At 44.1% G+C, this 24,298-nt stretch overlaps 1 protein-coding gene across 1 annotated transcript in view; it reads right to left on the minus strand.

Annotated features, from left to right (window-relative positions):
• Positions 1-24,298, minus strand: part of LOC137369643 (uncharacterized) — a 60,224-nt gene that overhangs the window by 31,133 nt on the left and 4,793 nt on the right. The window contains exons 2-3 of the mRNA XM_068030976.1: positions 19,153-19,267; positions 5,978-6,122 (exon numbers count right to left, since the gene is read on the minus strand). Coding sequence (XP_067887077.1) covers positions 5,978-6,122; positions 19,153-19,267 — 260 coding nt within the window. The remainder of the gene's footprint in view (positions 1-5,977; positions 6,123-19,152; positions 19,268-24,298) is intronic.

Below are 24,298 nucleotides of genomic sequence, written 5' to 3' on the forward strand. Positions count from 1 at the left end.
TCTAGAAACAACAAACATTTCTACAATTGCAGCAATAGCCACTACAAATCAATCAAGAACTAACCTGAAAGTTTTAAATAGTGCTAGTGGACGGTCCTTTCTGCTGAAAATGTGTTCAGCTGTGCATGTTTAAGAATGACATTAGCTCCAAAATGACTGTGCTGGCATCTAAGCCAACTGACGTTATAATCTGCCTACTCTGCACATTCCCTGCATGTGGGCCCTCGTCAAAATAGCATCTGGCATGACTTGCACCAGAGAAGTGCGAGTGTGCTAGAGATGCCATTTTGGAGCCAAAACAACACTTGCAGTGCCAAAAAAAAAAAATAAATTGGCACTACAGAACCAAATTTTGTAGCCCTTATGTATTAAAACAGAATTAAGTAAAACTATAGAAAGGGGCTTCATTTTTGTCAGAGCCAGAATGTGAAAGATTTGCAATAAAAACAAGAAATGCTGGAACCACTCAGCAGGTCTGGCAGCATCTGTGGAAAGAGAAGCAGAGTTAACGTTTCGGGTCAGTGACCCTTCTTAGGTTCCAGCATTTCTTGTTTTTATTTCAGATTTCCAGCATCCGCAGTATTTTGCTTTTATTTTAGTGTGAAAGATTTGCATTGAACAGAGGAGTTTCATCTTCATGAAGGGAGGGACCAATCCTATTTGCTAATGAGCTTACTTATGGAGAAGCTCAGCTGCCTACCATTTTTGTGAGGAGGATGATTAATATGGAAGAGATTTAAAGAAGGGAAGAAAAATAAATGGAGATGCAACTTTATTTATTCATTCATTCATTCATGGGGTGTGGGTGACACTGACAATTTATTGCCTATGAGACAACTGAGTAGCTTGCTAGGGCACTTACAGGGCAGTTAAGAGTCAACCACATTGCTGTAGGTCTGGAGGCTCATATAGATCAGATCAGGTAAGAATGGCAGATCTCATTCCCTACAGAACATTAATGAATCACATGGTTTTTTATGACAATCCAGTAGTTTTATGCTCACCATTACTGATACCAGCTTTTTATTCCAGATTTATTTAATTCACAGAATTTAAATTTCTCAGCTACCTTGGCGGAATTTGAATTTATGGCAGGAATTTTACCGTAAATTGCTGGCTCCGGTACGGGTAGAACTCAAACAGATGCAGCCTCTGTTCCCACGCTGTGTCTCCTATCCACCGGCATCACGCGCGGGGCGGCCAATTAGCGGCCCCACGGCATAACGGAGACCCAAATCGGCTCGTGCGGGTGGGAAGATATACATCATTGGGGGCGGAGCCACATCTGGGATTGTCTGACGTAAACCCTTGAAAAATGTTTACCTCAATGAAATTGACCAGGTACTCATTCATTGTTTAAAAGTCAGCAGTAGTAGTTGTGGTTCACTGAGAGGCTACAGTTCTGTTAGTGCAGAAGGAGTTAGAGATTTAAACGCAGGTGGAGGAAGTCATGGAGGGGAGAAGCACTTGCTCAGCCCCCCGTTTTTCAGATGCTTCACTACAGGTCCTCCTTCAGGCGGTTGAGGAGAGGCGTGATATCCTCTTCAACCCAGATGGTAGAGGGCGACGGTCGACAGTGACAAAGAGGGCCTGGCTGGAGTTTGCGGAGGAGGTCAGCAGCCATGGCGTCATTCGGCGCACATGGATACAGTGCCGCAAGCGCCTCAATGACCTGCTTCGCTCTGCCCGGGTAAGGGGCATTCCTCATTCATCTAATCGTTATTTTGTCAAGGGAGGGTGTATTTGTATTCATGATGCAATGTGGAACCCCTGTGTGATCATTGCCTGGCTGCCTCCTTCCATTGGGATGCAAGATGGGCATATGTGAGATGAACGTTAAGGAGGGATTGATGAGGGCACGCTCAGCAATGGCACAGCAGTTAAATGCCACATCAACCCATTTGGGTGATTGCGTGAAATGTGCACACAAATGATTTCCTAATGAAAGAAAAAAATTAGGTCAAAGAGGGCACACAACGCCCGAGAGGGGTCCCAGACAGGTGTTGGCGTGGCCTGTCCAGCATTCCTCAGTAGAATGGAGGGGATAGCAGGGGAGGAAGGAAGTTGAGCCATAGCAGATGGCGAGGCCAGTGGACATGGCCATGAGAGTGAGTGATCCAGAAAGTGGTGTATTAGTGCATTTCGGGGAGAGGGGGCAGGGTGGGGGAGGTTGATGGGCCAATGTTGTTATGATTACTAATGAACATAATTAGGTCCTCAAAAGTCCCATCACACTGATGTGACCATAATGGACTCAAATACATGTTCTCCACTCTGGCTTTCTGATCAATATGATTTCCCAGCAGGTGACCGACTGCATGGATCAGGAAGCATCTCAGATGTACCACCATCCACCTCCGAGGTTGAGGAGGGCGCCTCAGAGGGGGCACAGTCACATCCTCGCGACGCACCAAGCACCAGCACAGATACAGAGACCTCGGTTGGGATTTGCTTGTCCGTGGATTCGATTTCACATCCAGGTGTCAGCACAGCACAGGTGCCAGGCCAGCCACTGGAGGCAGAATCGGCCGATGCCTCACACAGTCGGAGGAGTGTGGGAGGCCAGGCCAGTGCAGAGCAGCAAGCTGATGACATGCCTTTGAGAACATCCATTCGGCGGGAGATATTGCAGGTGCAGCAAATGGTCCTTGAAGATCTGGCTGAGCTGCCTGAGACAATACGCGGAATTAATCAAACTCTGGCTACATCCATCCAGAGTATGAGTTCTGCTCACTCTCAGGCAATTGAACATCTGGCTTCCCCCATTGACAGATTGGTGGCTGCAGTGGAAGGGCCAGTTCTGGATGCACTTCGTGACATCAGATCGATTGTGGCCTCCCTGGACCAGAGCATCAGAGAGCAGAATCTGATGCGCTGGCGCCAGGTCGAGGCCGCTCATCCCTCTGATGTCACCAATGAGGATCGTCCAAGCCTCACGAGGGCACAGGGGCAGCAGATCACATATGGGAGCTCCTCTCAGGGTGCCTCTGATACATCCTCCAGCTCCTTGCTCCCTCTGCCAGGGACATGTGATCTGCGAAATCCCAGGGTGTTACAGGATACTCATGAGATTTCTCAGGAGAACCCCAAGATGTCGGGGCCCTCACGGCCGCGAGCAAGCAGAGGACGTCCGCCAAAGTCATCACAAGCAGGGCAGCAAACAGTTCAGCCACCTCCCTCTGGTGTGTCTGGTGGCGAGGGATCATGCACCCGAAAGAGCACTCGGAAAAGATTTAAGAAATCACTTTAACATCACTAATGGTTCACAGGGTGAATTGAAAGGTTTTTTATTTGAAGGTGTTATAAAATACTGTAATAAAATCGGGTTCTCAGATTTTGTCATGGCTTTCCTGAAGTCAATTCCAACATCGTTGCTTAACAAAAGTAGTTCAACATGTGAGGTCTCACACCTGGGTGGCGTTCCTCATGATGTGAAGGATTGCATCGTCGCATTCTCTCTCCCCGTGAAGGTGAGTGAATTTGCCCTTTCAGAATTAGTCTCGTCATAAGGCAATCCCAATTGTGCGAAAATTTACAGAATCTCAATGGAAACGTCTGCCTCTTAAAGACACCCTTGTCTATCGAGCACTTAGATCCAAATTAAATTCAGCTTCCTCTCCATGACCATCAAGTCAGTGGTGTCCAACTTCATCATCAGAAACATCATCGTCATCTGATGACACATCGCGATGACATTGATCCTCCTCCAGTGCCTCTCCATTTTCAGTCGCCAGGTTATGCAAGGCACAGCAGACGACAATTATTCTTGAAATCCTTGAAGGTGCGTACTGCAGTGCTGCACCTGAGCGGTCAAGACACCTGAACCTCATCTTAAGCAGGCCTATAGTTTGTTCGATGGTCACTGTGGTGGCCGCATGGCTCTCATTGTATCGTTCCTCCGCATGACCCCTTGGATTCCTCACTGGTGTCATTAGCCATGTCTTCAGAGGATAACCCCCCGTCGCCAAGTATCCATCCCTCCATTCTGTCTGGAGACCTGAAAAGTGCAGGTATGTGGGAGTTTCGGAGAATGAAGGCATCATGACAACTCCCAGGGTAACGTGCACACACCTGCATGATTCTCTGACGATGATCACAGACGAGCTGAACGTTCATTGAATGGTATCCCTTGCGGTTAATCAATGCCCCCAACTGACCTGCTGGGGCTCTGAAGGCCACATAAGTACAGTCAATCACGCCCTGTTCCATTGGAAACCTAGATATAGTGCTGAAGCCTCTGGCTCTCAGCCTCACAAGTGTTGTCTGCCTTGAACGTGATGAATTGGTTACCACGTTGGAACAATGCATCAGTCACAACCTTGATGCAGTGGTGTACTGCTGCTTGAGAGACTCCACACAAGTCTGCTGCTGAGGCTTGGAATGAGCCAGACGCATAGAAGTTAAGAGATATTGTAACCTTTAGAGTGACTGGCATTGGATGGCCTCTGATACAGTTTGAGGAAACATCCACTGCCAACATCTCACAAAGATGTGACAGTCTCCCGTGACAGCCGCAGTCTTCTTCTGCACTGGCGATCTGGCAGCTGCAGGTAGCTCAGACGCAGCCGGTATGCCCCTCCTGGTGGGTAGGCACGTATCCTGACATGTGTTCACCAACGGGAGCCACCTGCTCTCCCTCCCACATCACGATGGTGCACTGGGTCAGCTTGTTGCACGTTCCCCTGCACATTTGTCCTCTGTCCCTCATAGGGGCAAGGTCCTCCTCATCTGATGATCCACCTCCACATTGAACAATTGCCATTGCTGTACTATTCACCAGATGCTCTGACCACAGGTATTACCTTCCAGCAGTTAGGACTGGCTCACGAGATCCCCTTCCTTTCACCACATAAATCAAAGTTGATGGGTCCCCATCAGCAGTGCAGAACATTCAGATGAATCCTTTAGCACTAGTTGCAAGTCACACACCTTGTCAGGATATACAAATAGCATTAGAATTATTTCAGAGTAAAACTGAAAATTGTACTTCCAACTCCCTCCTGAATCAATGCCTGCCACCCTTATGTAGCTGCTGGCTGGCCGACACGCCCCACGAGCTGATTTACGGACGTTAAATCAGACCTCAGACGTAAAATTGTAGTCAATTGCTTTGTAAACGACCTCAATTACCTTTCAATTACTTGTATTCGGGCGGAGAGCGCAGACTCGCTCACGCCAGACTTCCGACGTTGGTAAAATGACGTCTGCGCGTAATGACGCCGGGGACACGGCCCGCCGTCGTCGCGTTTCATTTTACCATCTGGACGCCTCCGAAGAGACACGTTTAATGCCGGTAACATTCCGGCCTATATCTCTGGATTATTAATCCAGGAACATAACCACTATGTTACCCTGCACTTTGACAAAGTATTTCACAATCTATTGTTATAGATGCAAAAGGAGAAAAGATCCAGATTTAAAATACATTGGTATCTAGTGTTTTGATGTAATGTTTGATTTTGAAAGGAACAATAGCATAGAGCTTACGCTTTGGGCGCAATCAACAGTTCCAGCACAAATTGCCCCCAAAATATGCTACACTACCCCACGAAATTGTGGGTTGTGCCCTGCTTGGAATTTCCCAGTTTTTTTGTAGGTGAAGCATTTTAAAGTGGTAAAACCCTTGCATGTCATGGGGACTACAATTAGGTCTCAAGCATGAAGATTTTACACCAACAAAAATTGAATATGTTAATGTTGAATCAGTTATGTGTCCTTCCTCTCTTCCATTTTATTTAATTCCTTATAAAAGAGGTAGCAGGTCAGGCTGTAGTGAGTAAAGTTGGCAACCTATATTTAGCTGAAGTAAAATAGTTATAATTCCCTTAACCTGACTTTATAGCTCAAATTGTTCCATATCCATCTATTGCATCACTGTTCTTTTGAATACATGTTGAACAAAATTAGATGACATTCAAAGAGTGTTTGTATGAGAGCATAATAGACAACACATATATGATTTAGAGCACAGCATTACCTTCTGCATAATCCACTGCATGCATAGACAAGCCATACAGCTTGCCATGTATAAATGACTCCCCAAATAGAAAAGGTCCATCCTGCAGGGGTGAATTCAGTGCTGTATTTGTTTGATACATTTCCAGTGGACTGAAGAAAAAGACCTAGTAAATTGACAAATATTACTGTTGTATGACTGGAAGTCTGTATTAGCACATCTTGTAATCTGAAGCAAAGCACTGACACTTTAGTTCTAAACAGAAACAAAATGCAGTGGTTACTAATACTTGAGATGCCTGGTACAGAATAACACTCGGGGCTTTTGAACTTTTAGTTAAGGTGCGAATTCAGAAAATTAATTCATGCTGTAGACTTGGGTCTTTTCAGAGCCAGAATGGCATTTCTGGCTTCAGCAGACCTTGTTATGGATTTGGAAGAATCTGAGACAAGGTTCTGACTGGAGAGCAAGAGACACCTAAAAATACTATGGGAGTTGGTACTTTCCAGAATCCAAAGCTTTGTAAAAGCTCTCTGTAGTACAGGCTTCGTACATTTTGAAAAGGGATTTCATTAGTACATAAATGCTTATTTCATAGCATTCTTTTACTTACACTGGTTTTCCAGCAAGGTGACTGCACTTGGGCCACTTTCAAACACAGCCAAGTAGACAATGAAGGCAAACTAGAAAATAAAAAGGATAAAAAGCCACAAAAAAAAGAGAAAAAAAAAATGAAGGTTACCTTTGCAAAGTGAGAGAAAATTTAGGGTAGCTAAAGAAAGCAGAGGTAATGAGAAAGAATAAAAAAGACAGAAAAGGTAAAGAACAAAAATAGACTAAAAAAAAAAGATACAATGGAGAGGGAAATTAAAAGAGGATAAGAGAAAAATTACAGGAAAGCAGAGTTCCATATGTTTATTCTACATTGGCATGAGGCAATGCAAGTGACTTGTGAATGAAAACATCACACTTAGATTTACCCAGTGTTGATGGGCCACACTTCAGATTTGCTAAGTGAGAATGGCCACTGGGCAAGTCTCTGCTTAAGACAGTGCCCCTTACCCAAAAATTAGCAACTATCCTAATATAAAACACAAACATGCATGGGGACATGATCAACAACAAATTGCATTTATATAGCAACTTTGATCAAGAAAAAAAAAGCAGCAACATGCTTCACAGATGCATGAGGAAAGTGGATCCTGAACCAAAAAAAGCAAATGATTCGGAAAGGTAACCAAAAACTTCCTCAAAGGGATGGGTTTTAAAGTAGGAGAAGGACATGTGGTTGTGGAGGAGTTTAAAAGAAGGAATTCCAGAGAGTGGGACTGAAGCAGCTGAAAGCACACTGCCAATGATGAGGGGAAAAAAGGGGGAGAATGCACAAGATTTTGGAATAGAGAGTTGAGGTTCATGTAAAACTAGAGGAGAATTGGAGGGGCATGATCAAAGAGGACTTTGTAGACAATGTTGTGTATTTTAAAGTTGAGATGTTTGAGGACTGGGTGAATGGATCTGAGTGAGGATGGTGGTGATAAGTAACCAGAACATGGTGCACAACAAGCACAGCCTTCCCAGTCTTCCTCACCAACATCTGAAGACCTATACTGATTGGAAGAACTGTCCCATACAATAGTCAAGCAACAGCCTGTCATAGTTACAGAATCATACCTTTCAACCAACATCTCAGACTCCTCCATCACCATCCCTAGATCTGTCATGTCCTACTGGCAGGACACACCAACCAGAGGTGGTGGCACAGTGCTCCACAGATGGAAGGAATGGCCCTAGGAGTCCTCAACATTGATTCCAGACCCCATCATGTCTCATGGCATCAAGTCAAACATGGCCTGTGGCAGCTGGTGAGAGAACTAGCATGTGTTAAAAAACCTACTTAACCGCATCCTCACCAAACTACCTGTGGCAGTTGCATCAGTTCATGACAGTATAGGCAGGACTGACCACCGCCTACCAAAGTCCTGTCTTCAGACTGATAATGCCCACCATCCTGTTGTGGGACACTACACCATGCAAAATGGGATTCAGAACAGATTGAGCAGCTCAAAACTGAGCATCCATCAGGCATTGTGGGTTACCAGCAGTAGGAGAATTATATTCAACCACAATCTGTAACCTCATGGCCCAGTATATGCCTCTCTATCATCAAGATAGGGACCAAACGTGGTTCAATGACAAGGGTAGGAGAGCATGCCAGGAGCAGCACCAGGCATACCTAAAAATGAGATGAAACCTGGTGAAGATAGATGACAGGGCTATGTGCATGCTAAACAGCAGAAGCAGCAGGCTACAGACAGAGCCAAGTGATCTGGCAACCAAAGGATCAGATCAAAGCTCTGCAGTCCTGCCACATTCAGTCATGAATGGCAGTGGATAATTAAATAACTCATGGAAGGAGCAGCCTCCTCAAACATCTCCATCCTCAAATGATGGCAAAACCCAGCACATCAGTACAAAAGATCAGGCTGAGGGTTTGCAGCCATCTTCATCCAGAAGTGGCTAGTGGATGATTTTCCTGAGGTCCTCAGCATCACAGATGCCAGTCTTCAGCCAATTTGATCACTCCACATAATAAAAAAAAACGAGAAACAGCTGAAGGCACTGGATACAGCAAAGACTGTAGGACCTGACAACATTCCAGCTGTTGTACTGAAGACATGCTCCAGAACTTGCTACACCTCGACCCAAACTGTTCCAGTACAGCTACAACACTGGCATCTACCTGACAATGTGGATGATGTCCTGTACACAAAAAAAAGAGGACAAATTCAATCCAGTCAATTCCCACCCCATCAGTCTATTCTCAGTCACCAAAGTGATGGAAGGTGTTGTCGACAGTGCTATTAAGCAGCACTTACTCAGCAATAACCTGCGCACCAACGCTCAGTTTGGATTCCGTGAGGACCACTCATTTCCAGATCTCATTACAGCCTTGGTATAAACATGGAAAAAAGAGTTGAATTCCAAAGGCTAGTCGAGAATGACTGCCCTTGACATGCAGGCAGCATTTAACCAACTGTGGCATCGAGGAGCCCTAATAAAATAGAAGTTAATGGGAGTAAGGGGGAAAATGCTCCACTGGCTGAAGTCATACCTAGCACAAATAAAGATGGTTGTGGTTTTTGGAGGCCAATCATCTCAACCCCAGGACATTGCTTCTGGAGTTCCTCAAGGTAGTAACCTAGACCCAGCAAACTTCAGCTGCTTCATCAATGACTTTCCTCCCATCATAACGTCAGAACTGGGGATGTTCAATGATTGCACAGTGTTCAGTCACAATTCCTCAGATATTGAAGCAGTCCATGTCCGCATGCAGTGAGACCTAGACAACATTCAGGCTTGGGCTGACAAATGGCAAATAACTTTTGCACCACACAAGGGCCAGGCAATAACCATTTCCAACAGAGGAAAATCTAACCATCTCTCCTTAATATTCAACAGCATTACCATTGACCAGAAACTTAATTGGACCATATAAATACTGTGGCTACAAGAGCAGATCAGAGGCTGGGAACTTTGCAGTGAGTAACTCACCTCCTGACCCCTCCAAAGCCTCTCCACTATCTACAAGGCACAAGTCAGGAGTGTGATGGAATACTCTCCACTTGCCTGGATGAGTGCAGCTATAAAAACACTAAAGAAACGAGATATCATCCAGGACAAAGCAGCCCACGTGACTGGCACCCTATCTACCTCCTTAAGCAAGCACTTCCTCCACCACAGGTGCATCTTGGCTGCAGAGTGTACCATCTACAAGATGCACTGCAGCAATTCGCCAAGGCTCCTTCAACAGCACCTTCCAAATCTGTGGCCTCAACCATCCAGAAGAGCAAAGCAGGTGCATAGGGGCACCACCATCTGCAAGTTCCTCTCCAAGTCACACTTTCCTGACTTGGAGCTACATTGCCGTTCCTTCACTGTTGCTGGGTCAAAATCCTGGAACAGCACTCTGGGTGTACCTACACCACATGATCTGCAGCAGTTCCAGAAGGTGGCTCGTCATCACCATCCTCAAGGGCAATTAGGAATGGCAATAAATGCTGGCCTAGCCAGCATCACTCACATCCAATGAATACTAAAAAACATGCCATTATAGGTGTTTATAATGGAAAGATATTGCAATAATTTATGATTTTAGTATTAGAAGCTCCCAATCTGGCTGTATTAAAGCAAACAGGGCCTGGTCTCTGGTAACTTGAGAAAGTTTGATTAATAAGCTGAAATTGATTTAAAATATTCATTTTTTGTGATAAACCTAAGTGTCAAACTGCCATCTGTGAGTAATATGATTTTGTTGCTGCAAATGGCTTAAAATATAAAAGTTTATTTTGTAGTTAAATTGGAGTACAATAGTGTTACCAAAGTTCCCTTTTTTGTTAAAACTTGGGAATCTATATTTTTTTAAAAATAAAACTTAAAAAGGATTTCACGGACATTTCAGACACCTTTTTTGGTTGCAGCAGCTTTTTCAGAAGCGGAGAGTGCGGAACGAGCTATCAGCTGGGAGGTCAGTTTCAGTTTAAAGTTAAAGTTAATTCCCTTTTGTTTCGGAGGACCAGGGGACTGCTGGGTAAGTCAAAACCTATGTATTTGGGCAGTGGCTGAACCCAAGACACTACACGTGTAGTGTCTCCCAACCACCCTCCTCCTCTAACCAAAAAAAAAAAAGGACTATGGTGTGTTGATAAGGTAAGCTTTTTATTTTATTTCTTCTGTATCGTGTGATTGGTAAAAATTTACTTTCTTCTTTTACTTTTTTGACTTATCTATTAATTGGTTATTTGAAAAAGACCACAGCAGAGAAGAATCAAAGTATTTAGCTCATAAATTTATATAAATTTATAAAGTAATTAACTAAGTAGAGATGGCTGGGCAGGTGATGTGCTGTAGCTGTATGATGTGGGAGCTGGCCGATCCCATTGTGAACGGCAGGGACCACATCTGTGGGAAGTGCACCCAACTCCAGCTCCTCGAGAACCGCGTTAGGGAACTGGAGCTGGATGAACTTCGGATCATTCAGGAGGCGGAGGGGGTTATTGAGAGGAGTTATAGGGAGGTAGTCACACCTCAGGTAAAAGAAGTAGGTAGATGGGTTACCGTCAGGGGAAGGAGAGGGAACCAGCAGGCAGTGCAGGGATCCCCTGTGGCCGTTTCCCTCAACAACAGGTATACCGCTTTGGATACTTTGGGGAGGGGGGGACTTACCAGGGGTAAGCAATGGGGTACAGGTATCTGGCACAGAGTCTGTCCCTGTTGCTCAGAAGGGAAGGGGGAAGAGGAGCAGAGCATTAGTCATTGGGGACACCATAGTTAGGGGAACAGATAGGAGGTTCTATGGGAACGAGAGAGACTCACGGTTGGTGTGTTGCCTCCCAAGTGCCAGGGTTCATGATGTCTCGGATCGTGTTTTTGGGATCCTTAAGGGGGAGGGGGAGCAGCCCCAAGTCGTGGTCCACATAGGCACCAACGACATAGGTAGGAAGAGAGATGGGGATTTAAGACAGAAATTCAGGGAGCTAGGGTGGAAGCTTAGAGCGAGAACAAACAGAGTTGTTATCTCTGGGTTGTTGCCCGTGCCACGTGCTAGCGAAGCGAGGAATAGGGAGAGAGAGGAGTTGAACACGTGGCTGCAGGGATGGTGTAGGAGGGAGGGTTTTGGTTTCCTGGATAATTGAGGCTCTTTCTGGGGTAGGTGGGACCTCAACAAACAGGATGGTCTTCACCTGAACCAGAGGGGTACCAATATCCTGGGGGGGGGGGAGGGGGAAAGGAGGAGATTTGCCAGTGCTCTTCGGGGGGGTTTAAACTAATTCAGCAGGGGGATGGGAACCTAAATTGTTGTTCCAGTGTACAGGATGTTGAGAGTAGTGAGGTCAGGGATAAGCTTACAAGGACATAAGAGGGCACTGGCAAGCAAGAACTTGGTTTAAAGTGTGTCTACTTCAACGCCAGGAGCATCCGGAATAAGGTGGGTGAGCTTGCAGCATGGGTTGGTACCTGGGATCTCGATGTTGTGGCCATTTCGGAGACATGGGTAGAGCAGGGACAGGAATGGATGTTGCAGGTTCCGGGATTTAGATGTTTCAGTAAGATCAGAGAAGATGGTAAAAGAGGGGGGGGTGTGGCATTGTTAATCAAGGAGAGTATTACGGCGGCAGAAAGGACGTTTGAGGACTCGTCTACTGAGGTAGTATGGGCCGAGGTTAGAAACAGGAGAGGAGAGGTCACCCTGTTGGGAGTTTTCTATAGACCTCCGAATAGTTCCAGAGATGTAGAGGAAAGGATAGCGAAGATGATTCTCGACAGGGGCGAGAGTAACAGGGTAGTTGTTATGGGGGACTTTAACTTTCCAAATATTGACTGGAAATACTATAGTTCGAATACTTTAGATGGGTCAGTTTTTGTCCAGTGTGTGCAGGAGGGTTTTCTGACACAGTATGTAGACAGGCCAACCAGGGGCGATGCCACATTGGATTTGGTACTGGGTAATGAACCCGGCCAGGTGTTAGATTTAGATGTAGGTGAGCACTTTGGTGATAGTGATCACAATTCGGTTAGGTTTACCTTAGCGATGGGCAGGGACAGGTATATACCGCAGGACAAGAATTATAGCTGGGGGAAAGGAAATTATGATGCGATTAGGCGAGATTTAGGATGCGTAGGATGGGGAAGGAAACTGCAGGGGATGGGCACAATCGAAATGTGGAGCTTATTCAGGGAGCAGCGACTGCGTGTCCTTGATAAGTATGTACCTGTGAGGCAGGGAGGAAGTTGTCAAGCGAGGGAGCCATGGTTTACTAAAGAAGTTGAAGCGCTTGTCAAGAGGAAGAAGGCGGCTTATGTTAGGATGAGACGTGAAGGCTCAGTTAGGGCGCTTGAGAGTTACAAGCTAGCCAGGAAGGATCTAAAAGGGAGAGCTAAGAAGAGTGAGGAGAGGACACGAGAAGTCATTGGCGGATAGGATCAAGGAAAATCCTAAGGCTTTCTATAGGTATATCAGGAATAAAAGAATGACGAGAGTTAGATTAGGGACAATCAAGGATAGTAGTGGGAAGTTGTGTGTGGAATCAGAGGAGATAGGGGAAGCGTTAAATGAATATTTTTCGTCAGTATTTACAGTAGAGAAAGAAAATGTTGTCGAGGAGAATACTGAGATACAGACTACTAGGCTAGATGGGATTGAGGTGGTGTTAGCAATTTTGGAAAGTGTGAAAATAGATAAGTCCCCGGGCCAGATGGGATTTATCCTAGGATTCTCTGGGAAGCCAGGGAGGCGATTGCAGAGCCTTTGACCTTGATCTTTATGTCGTCATTGTCGACAGGAATAGTGCCGGAAGACCGGAGGATAGCAAATGTTGTCCCCTTGTTCAAGAAGGGGAGTAGAGACAGCCCTGGTAATTATAGACCTGTGAGCCTTACTTCGGTTGTGGGTAAAATGTTGGAAAAGGTTATAAGAGATAGGATTTATAATCACCTTGAAAAGAATAAGTTCATTAGCGATAGTCAGCACGGTTTTGTGAAGAGTAGGTCCTGCCTCACAAACCTTAGAGTTTTTCGAGAAGGTGACCAAACAGGTGGATGGGGGTAAAGCCATGGATGTGGTGTATATGGATTTCAGTAAGGCGTTTGATAAGGTTCCCCACGGTAGGCTATTGCAGAAAATACGGAAGTATGGGATTGAAGGTGATTTAGTGCTTTGGATCAGAAATTGGCTAGCTGAAAGAAGACAGAGGGTGGTGGTTGATGGCAAATGTTTATCCTGGAGTTTAGTTACTAGTGATGTACCGCAAGGATCTGTTTTGGGGCCACTGCTGTTTGTCATTTTTATAAATGACCTGGATGAGGGTGTAGAAGGGTGGGTTAGTAAATTTGCGGATGACACGAAGGTCGGTGGAGTTGTGGATAGTGCCGAAGGATGTTGTAGGTTACAGAGGGACATAGATAGGCTGCAGAGCTGGGCTGAGAGATGGCAAATGGAGTTTAATGCGGAAAAGTGTGAGGTGATTCACTTTGGAAGGAGTAACAGGAATGCAGAGTACTGGGCTAATGGGAAGATTCTTGGTAGTGTAGATGAGCAGAGAGATCTTGGTGTCCAGGTACATAAATCCCTGAAAGTTGCCACCCAGGTTAATAGGGCTGTTAAGAAGGCATATGGTGTGTTAGCTTTTATTAGTAGGGGGATCGTGTTTCGGAGCCACGAGGTCATGCTGCAGCTGTACAAAAACTCTGTTGCGGCCGCACCTGGAGTATTGCGTGCAGTTCTGGTCACCGCATTATAGGAAGGATGTGGAAGCTTTGGAAAGGGTGCAGAGGAGATTTACTAGTATGGAGGGAAGATCTTACGAGGAATGGCTGAGGGACTTGAGGTTGTTTTCGTTAGAGAAAAGGAGGAGGAGAGGTGACTTAATAGAGACATATAAGATAATCAGAGGGTTAGATAGGGTGGATAGGGAGAGTCTTTTTCCTCGGATGGTGATGGCAAACACGAGGGGACATAGCTTTAAGTTGAGGGGTGATAGATATAGGACAAATGTCAGAGGTAGTTTCTTTACTCAGAGAGTAGTAGGGGCGTGGAACGCCCTGCCTGCAACAGTAGTAGACTCGCCAACTTTAAGGGCATTTAAGTGGTCATTGGATAGACATATGGATGAAAATGGAATAGTGTAGATCAGATGGTTTCACAGGTCGGCGCAACATCGAGGGCCGAAGGGCCTGTACTGCGCTGTAATGTTCTATGTTCTACCTCCAGATTAGTTTAGTTTAGTTTAGAGATACAGCACTGAAACAGGCCCTTCAGCCCACCGAGTCTGTGCCGACCATCAACCACCCATATATACTAATCCTACACTAATCCCATATTCCTGCCACATCCCCACCTGTCACTATATTTCCCTACCACCTACCTATACTAGTGGCAATTTATAATGGCCAATTTACCTACCAACCTGCAAGTCTTTTGGCTTGTGGGAGGAAACCGGAGCACCCGGAGAAAACCCACGCAGACACAGGGAGAACTTGCAAACTCCACACAGGCAGTACCCAGAATTGAACCCGGGTCGCTGGAGCTGTGAGGCTGCGGTGCTAACCACTGCGCCACTGTGCCGCTTTGTGTTTTTTTTAAATCAAGGTTTGGGACGGAGTTTGATCTGAGAGTGGAATGTGAACAGTTACTGGAAAACACCTGCTTGCAAAGAACCCAACAGGGGGTTGTTTTCTGACCTGAAGGGACAGACGTTTACAAGCAAGTGACAAAGGAGTGATTTATGGTGGCCATGTGACTTGTTTCTGGAACAGTTTAATTTAAATTTGAACTGTTGAAGCAGTCAGTTGTTTCTGCCTAGGGAGGAGAAAAACTGCCCACCTTTCTCTTTGAAAAGGAATCCTGCATCTCTGGAGAAGGAACCCTGTATTGCAATGCGGCAGATTCCTATTTCTTCCTGTCTCTGAAGAATCCCTGCATCAATCTGTACAGTTGCCTCATGTGTTTTAAGAAATCCTGAATGTTTGCAGAAACCTTGGATCTTTAAAAGGACTTCTACATCAAATGTGTATCAGAGAACTGACACCGAGAGAGAGATACAGCACTGAAACAGGCCCTTCGGCCCACCAAGTCTGCCGACCATCAACCACCCATTTATACTAATCCTACATTAATCCCATATTCCCTACCACATCCCCACCTTCCTTCAATTCTCCTACCACCTACCTACACTAGGGGAAATTTACAATGGCCAATTTACCCATCAACCTGCAAGTCTTTGGCTGTGGGAGAAAACCAGAACACCTGGCGAAACCCATGCAGTCACAGGGAGAACTTGCAAACTTTGCACAGGCAGTATCCAGAACTGAACCCGGGTCGCTGGAGCTATGAGGCTGCGGTGCTAACCACTGTGCCACCCACCTGATGGAAGACCTATGTGAAGCTTCTGCCGTTGAATTTCTTTACCTACCAAGACAGACTGTTCATCAACCTCGCCTGGAAAGACTCTGAGTGGCATCCAACTATTTGACTTTGGGACACCTCACCAAAAAAGGTCTTCCATATCTTTTCAGCAATTTTTTTTATTCCTTCTATTTCTTTGTAACAACTGTAAATAAAAATCCTTTCTCTTCCCAGTTAACAGGTTTTTGGATGTATGTGTGAAGGCTAGGATAATAATACAGGGCTTTAATATTTCAATTCATGTATATATTTACTTCATTATACTTTTCTTATAGTTGCGGAGGCTAGATCACGGAAAGTATTTAAAGAGAAGGTAGATAGATTTTTGAAATATTGGAGAGTTGAGGGTTTTGAGGAGCTGGCATGAAAGAGGAGTTGAGGTCTGGGGCAGATCAGCCATGATCTTATTGAATGGTGGGGCAGGCTTGAGGGGCCAAATGGCCTACACCTGCTCCTATTTCTTATGTTCTTATTATTGGTTAAGACTTGGTTTTATAATAAACGGATAATAACAGTGTGCATTATTCTGGGGACAAAGAGAATCTAATTGGCTGTTTCAGTAAGTGGGAAAAGTTATTGATATGCTGTGACTTGTGGAGATGTGGGACTGAATTAACAGTGCACTCCTCCTGCCTCGGTCATAACAATACAAAGTTCTTTTTTTTAAAAAAAACATTCAAAACCTTTGAAAATGTACTAATTGGTGTCCTTGCATCCATATGTTGCAGCTTAATTTTTGCAGCTGCATCAAAAACCTGCAAACAAGTGCAATTAGCAGAAAATCCCAATGGTGACTAATTCACCCTGGGGTGTACAGACAGTTTTGTGGGTGGGGGCCCACTTCCAGCAAGATTTTTTTTTAAACTAGCATAAAACGATCGCAGAAAAATCGAGTTGGGCTGAACACAATTTGCAATCTTTTGCGCAAATATCAGATGAATTACGTCAAAGAAACCAGCGCAATCGAGCGGAAACTCCTGACCAATATGCTTTAATTCTACTCTCGGGTTGTAATCTCTGGATTACTCCCAGTGCCACGTGCTAGCGAGTATAGAAATAGGAGAATAGCACAGATGAATGCGTGGCTTAAGAGTTGGTGCAGGAGGGAGGGTTTTAGATTCCTGGACCACTGGGATCGTTTCTGGGGAAGGTGGGACCTGTACAAGCAGGATGGTCTACATCTGAACCAGAGGGGGACTAACATCCTTGCTGGCGGGTTTGCTAGTGCTGTTGGGAGGAGTTTAAACTAATTTGGCAGGGGGAGGGGACGCAGACTCCTAGCAGAATAGGGACACAGTTAAACACAGGAAAGCAAACAAGTCAGAGGGAATACAGCGGAAGTAAGTTTCAAGGGAGTAAGACCAGGATGGAAGGCCTCTACTTTAATGCCAGGAGTATTGCAGGTAAAATGGATGAGTTAAGGGCAATGATTGACACATGGAATTGTGATATAGTAGCCATCACAGAGACATGGTTGAGGGAGGGGCAGGATTGGCAGCTCAATATCTAGGGTATTAGGTAGGAGCAACAAGCCAGAGAACCATGGATGACCAGAAACATTCAGGGTATGATGAGAAGGGAAAAAAAAAAGAGAGGCTTTTAGCAAATACAAGGAGAGCAAATCAATGGAAGCATTAGTGGAGTACAAAAAATGTAGGATGGAGCTTAAGAAAGCAATTAGGAGAGCAAAGAGAGGATATGAGAAAGCTCTGGCTGGTAAAAGTAGGTAAAATCCCAAGATATTCTATAAGTATATCAATGGGAAGAGGATAACCAGAGAAAGAGTAGGACCCATTAGGGACCAAGGGGGAAATTTGTGGGTGAAGCCAGAGGACATTGGTAGGGTGTTGAATGAATACTTCACATCTGTCTTCACCCAAGAGAATGAGGATGTAGATATGGAACTTTTAAAAAAAAATTTATTTAGAGATACAGCACTGAAACAGGCCCTTCGGCCCACCGAGTCTGTGCCGACCATCAACCACCCATTTATACTAATCTTACATTAATCCCATATTCCTACCACATCACCACATGTCCCTATATTTCCCTCCCACCTACCTAACCTAGGGGCAATTTATAATGGCCAATTTACCCATCAACCTGCAAGTCTTTGGCTGTGGGAGGAAACCGGAGCACCCGGCGAAAACCCATGCAGACACAGGGAGAACTTGCAAACTCCACACAGGCAGTACCCAGAATTGAACCCGGGTCGCTAGAGCTGTGAGGCTGCGGTGCTAACCACTGCGCCACTGTGTTAGCAAGATCAGTCCATCTACACTCTACAGATGGGTTACAGGAAGATATAGATGGGATGGTCAAATGGGCAGAAAAGTGGCAGATGGAATTTAACGTTGAAAAGTGTGAGGTGATACACTTTGGAAGGAGTAATGTGACACGGAAGTATTCAATGAATGGCCTGACACTGGGAAGTTCCGAGGAACAAAGGGACCTTGGCGTGTTTGTCCATAGATCTCTGATGGCAGAAGGGCAGGTTAATAGGGTGGTGAAAAAGGCATATGGGACACTTGCATTTATCAATCGAGGCATAGATTACAAAAGCAGGGAGGTCATGTTGAAGTTGTACAGAACTTTGGTCAGGCCACACCTGGAGTACTGTGTGCAGTTCTGGTCGCCACATTATCGGAAGGATGTGATTGCATTGGAGGGGGTGCAGAGGCGATTCACCAGGATGTTGCCTGTGATGGAACATTTAAGCTAGGTTGGATCGGCTTGGGTTGTTTTCGCTGGAGCAAAGAAGACTGAGGGGTGACCTGATCGGGGTGTACAAGATTATGAGGGGCATGGACAGGGTGGATAGGGAGCAGCTGTTCCCCTTAGTTGAAGGGTCAGTTGCGAGGGGTCACAAGTTTAAGGTGAGGGGTGGGAGGTTTAAGGGGGACTTGAGGAAGAACTTTTTTTACCCAGAGGGTGGTGACAGTCTGGAATACACTGCCTGAGAGGGTGGTTGAGGCGGGTTGCCTCACATCCTTTAAAAAGTACCTGGATGAGCACTTGGCACGTCATAACATTCAAGGCTATGGGCCAAGTGCTGGCAAATGGGATTAGGTAGACAGGTCAGATGTTTTAATGCATTGGTGCAGACTCGATGGGCCAAAGGGCCTCTTCTGCACTGTCTGATTCTGTGAAGTGACCTCAGATACATCTGGATCATTGGCTCAGGTGTTCTCTAGCTTCAAAAAAATAGAATCATGCAAGTTTTGGGTTTCCTTACCTGATTTTGATCCTTTCCCTGCAAGTGCATTCATAACCAAAGTGATGATGTAGACAACCAAGGCAAGGAGCAGAAGACAAATCCTCCATGGGCTCATCTTGGCCATTGGGGAATCCTAATTAAACATTTTCATTAAATGTGAACCAAAATACAGAAATGCACAAAAAAAATTGTGGTTTTTCTATTACCATGTTTGCCTGACTTCGTTAAGTGAACTTATAAAGCGCCAAATACAAATTAATTTTAAAGGCACAGATTACAATAGTGCAGTATACTGAGGTTCCAAGCCAATATATTAGTGATAGTTCATTCTCATACTTCCCTGCACATTCAGTTCCTGATTTTTGCCATACTATTATGTGGGCAGGGCCCTGGCACTGTACCACAGGGAGGTAATATAGGATCGAGAGTCACTGTCCTAGCAGAATTGGGAGCCTACAGTTATTCTCCATCCTTTATCAATAGATTGCCTGCCTACTCAATTAAACAGCAATTATCTGATGCCCTATGAAAGTATTGACTCCTAGCTGTGTAAGATTCCACAAGTTTTTTGAGGATGTTACTAACAGAATTGATAAAGGGGAGTCGATGGACGTGGCATACTTCGATTTTCAGAAGGCTTTTGAGGAGGTTAAAGCACATGGGATAAGAGGTAATATACTGGCATGGATTAAAGATTGGTTAACGGGCACAAAACAACAGTAGGAATAAAGGTCATTCTTGTGTTGGCAGGCTGTGTCTAGTGGGGTACTGCAAGGATCAGCTGTTCACAATATAGATCAATGATTTAGATGTGGGGACCAAATGTAATATTTCCAAGTTCACAGATGACACAAAACTAGGTGGGAATGGGTGTTTGAGGAAGATGCAAAGCAACTACAAGGAGATTTGGACAGACTTAGTGAGTGGGCAGTGGCATATAATGTGGAAAAATGTGAGGTTATCCATTTATGAACAGATGTGCAGAGTATTTCTTAAGTGGTAAGAGATTAGAAAGTGTTGATGTACAAAGGAAATTGGGTATCCAAGTCAATAAGTCACTGAAAGCTAACATGCAGGTGCAGCAAGCAATTAAGAAGGCTAATGGTATGTTAGCCTTTATCACAAGAGGATTTGAGTAGAGGAGTAGTGAAGTCTTGCTTCAATTGTATAGAACCTTGGTTAGACCACACCTGGAGTACTGTGTGCTGTTTTGGTACCTTTACCTTAGGAAGGATATTATTGCCACAGAGGGAGTGCAACGAAGGTTCACCAGACTTGATCCTGGTATGGTGGGACTGTCCTAAGAGAGATTAGGGAAACTGGGCCTGCATTCTCAACAGTTTCGAAGAATGAGAGGTGATTTCATTGAAGCCTACAAAATACTGAAAGGGATAGAAAGGGGAGATGCAGCTAAGATGTTTCCTCTGGTTGGAGAGTCTAGAACCAGGGGACACAATTTCAAAATAAGGGGGAAGCCGCTTAGGACAGAGATGAGGAGAAATTTCTTTACTCAGAGAGTTGTGAATCTTTGGAATTCTCGACCCCAGAGGGCTGTGGAAGCTCAGTCATTGAGTATGTTTGAAGTAGAGATTGGCAGATTTCTAAATACCAATGACATAAAAGGGATATGTGAATAGTCTAGGAAAAAGACATTGAAGTGGATGATCAGCCATGATCGTATTGAATGGTGGAGCAAGCTCGCTGGGCTTAATGGCCTACTCCTGCTCCGATGTTCCCAAGTTCAGTTTCCTTCGATTATTCATTATTCATGCGCAGGTTTTGTTGGTATGTATAACCCAACTAATTAAGCACAACGATTTCTGTTTTAACTTTACCTAATGTTCAGTCACATGCAATTCCAAGAGGAACTGCTGGATGGTGAAAGGACCACGACTGATTTTCTCCTCTGTAATCCAATAGTGCTGAATCCAATCATAGCTTTTCTAACTCTGACCTAGTTAAGATCAGCTAAAAGCAGACTGGTGATAGAACTTGGGATATTCCTGACCTGTACGGCCCGCCTACTCACTTGATAAACTCACTGTTATCCACTCAGTTAAGTAGGGGTGACGCAAAAAGGCAAGGTGAGAAAATTCTTCATAAATGTACTTCTAACACCTACAATGGTTCAGTGGTTAAGTACAAAATATATTGTGTTGAGCTATCAAGACAAGGTAGGATGCTGCTGTATCAGCTGATTTTGCTGGGTCAGTGCTGGGATACTAAAATTGATAGGCTAGGAAAGGGAACAATATTTTTTTTTAAAATCAGCCTCAGTCCCACGCTTGATTACTATCCAGTAACAGTGATGGAAAGTAAATGTAAATATGGAAGTCACACAATAACAGTTTTGACTGTGACATTTTCCTAGTTGAATAGACTATCAGCATGTAATATTTTGGATTTGCATATGCCATCATACTATTGTGTGAAACTATTCCTTGACACCATCATCTTCATGGAGGGAAGGAAAGTCCTTTGATTGAAATGAATAGGAAATTGCCACCCTTCTATTTTGTGTGGAAATTAAAGGTGAATTCTGGACTGTGGGTCAGAATGCTTAGCAGCAATGTTGTAGATCTATTTCCAGCCCATGATCTCTTGGATCAGGCTTCCTTACTGGGAACACTAGGCTAGATTTTGCTGAAACAATACCAATACACAAACAACGCACACCATTATTAGTGTGCAAATTGGCCAGTAACTTATAGCAAAGTGATACCTCATGAATTGCAAATCTCCACAAGTTACATCACTTTTGCAAAAATGGCACCTTGGGCTTCATCTCGCAGTGATTTTCATGAAGTTGCTATGTTTTCACATTAATTGCCCATTAAACTCACAACAAAGTGGAGACTCATAATTCATAGAACATGTATCCTTTGTTAATGATTACCAATTAACTTCTCTTGTCCAGAAAGTGAACAATTATAAGTATGCAGTCTCTTTCCTTTGGATTGTGAACTATTTTCAGAGATTTTAATATAGTTTTTTTTTTACATTTTTTCTTGCTTTTCCTTGGTGTCTCTTTTTTCTCATTCTTAATGCAATCTTTCTTTCTGTACCCGATTTGACATTGAATTCACATACTCTAATTTACCCTCCTTCTCAGTCCTTTCTCTGTTTAGTTCTCAATCCTTAAATCACACTGGTTATGAAGATACACTGTTTGTCCCATTGTTCACCAAGGTTCCAGATGTCCTGTTGCCCTCGCTACGCTGTTATCAGCTCGCACTTCCAGCAGCTTTCTGGGAAAAACATTTTAAAACCTATACCTACACAAACAAGTCTAACTAATGGAGCATACTGCAAGATGGTCTGTCCTGCAACATCTATAGTGATGTTATTTAAATAAATATTTACTCCAGTGCTAACACTCATGCGCATTTACTTATTACAGAAAACTATCACTCCCATCACTATGAGCAAAAAAAAAAAATTTATGTGGTAGCAATATCATTATCAGAATGGCATGGAATTTGTGATCAGTGGTGAAGGAATGGTGCTTGCCAATGACGACGTTTAAAGATGCCCACAGGCTTGGTGGGCTTTTCAGTGGCAATATATGGTGCTGAAAGGGAAAACTCAGTGAGAGCCTACGTCCCTGGGTGGTCTCGAACTACCAACCTTTCAGTTAACAGTCGAACGCACCAGCCAACTGCGGCAGCGTAATGGCAATGTCACTGGACTGGTAATCCAGAGGCTCAGGCTAGTGCTCTGGAGACACGGGTTTGAATCCCACCACAGCGGATGGTGAAATTTGAATTCAATTAATAAATCTTGAATTAGAAAGCTAGTCTAATGGTGACCATGAAACAATTGTCGATTGTTGTAATAACCCAACTGATTCATTAATGTCCTTCGGAGAAGGGAATCTGCTATCCTTACCTGGTCTGGCCTACATGTGACTCCAGACCCACAGCAATGTGCTTGACTCTTAAATGCCTTCTGAAATGGCCTAGTAAGCCACTCAGTTGAAGGACAAATAGGGTTGGGCAATAAATGCTGGCCTTGCCAGTGACACCCACATACCACGAACAAATAAAAATGGTATTTAGAGATCATTATCAGTGTGACACTTTCTTGAGGGAATCTAGGCACATGTGAGCAGGGCAAGCAACAGTGTGTCTCTTCAACCAGATTTAAGAATCCTCACTGAGATAAGCAGAGTCTAAACCGGAAAATATAAACTAGAATAGGTAATTCAATGTAAAATCATGTATTGAAAGTGAAAGGGACACAGAGAGAGAGAGAGAAAAAGTTCTTAAAAAAAAAACTTGAATTTAAAAAAAAAATCTCCAATAATTACATTGTGAAAGAATGAGAATCCACACTTGTGAAAATAAATTTTCAGGGCCAGAAAGCTATTTGGCAGGAATTGAGACTTATCACACCATTAAAAATTCACTTACACTTGAATGCACCAGCCCAAACACTTTCTGGAGTTTTTTTAGTTGGCAAGTACAGCAACTTCATACCCTTCATGCTGAATCTATCAGTGAGGTACTGCTGTAGCGAAGCAGGGCAAAATCGGTGAGCAACTTCATGATTTCCCCATTTAACTGTGTGGACACCAGATGATGCTGTCCAATTTAATTCCATAGTAATGGTGAGCGCTGCTGGCCTCAACATTATTCTTTTCACAAAATCCAGTAGATATTCTCTGAATGCCACTTCTAGGGAAATTATAATCATTAAGAATATAGGAAATCTTTATGTTTAGGATGTCACTAGTAATCAGGTGGAAATCCTCACCTCCCATATGCCTTCTATAGTACTTAAAAATAGAAACAGTGCCCTAGCTAACAATATTAAAAGCAGCTCTGATAAAAGGTCAGACAGACCCGAAACTTTAACTCGGTTATTCTCTCCTCAGATCCTGACTGACCAGGGTACTTTCAGCATTTTCTGTTTTTGTTTCAGATATCCAACATCTGCAGTATTTTGTTTTTGTGTTAAAAACAATCCCCATTTGCTTCAGGTACAATTTATTTCTAAACTGTTCATTAGGAAGAAAGTCTTGCAATTATCGAACACCTTTCATGACCACTTTACAACCAATGAAGTACTTTTTGAAATGGAATCACTGTTGTAATGCAAGAAGCACAGCAGCTAGTATGCACACAAACTCCCACAACAGCAAAGTCAACAAATTGTGTGATAA

Source organism: Heterodontus francisci, chromosome 5 (genome assembly GCF_036365525.1).
Source record: "Heterodontus francisci isolate sHetFra1 chromosome 5, sHetFra1.hap1, whole genome shotgun sequence".
NCBI classification, from domain to species: domain Eukaryota; kingdom Metazoa; phylum Chordata; class Chondrichthyes; order Heterodontiformes; family Heterodontidae; genus Heterodontus; species Heterodontus francisci.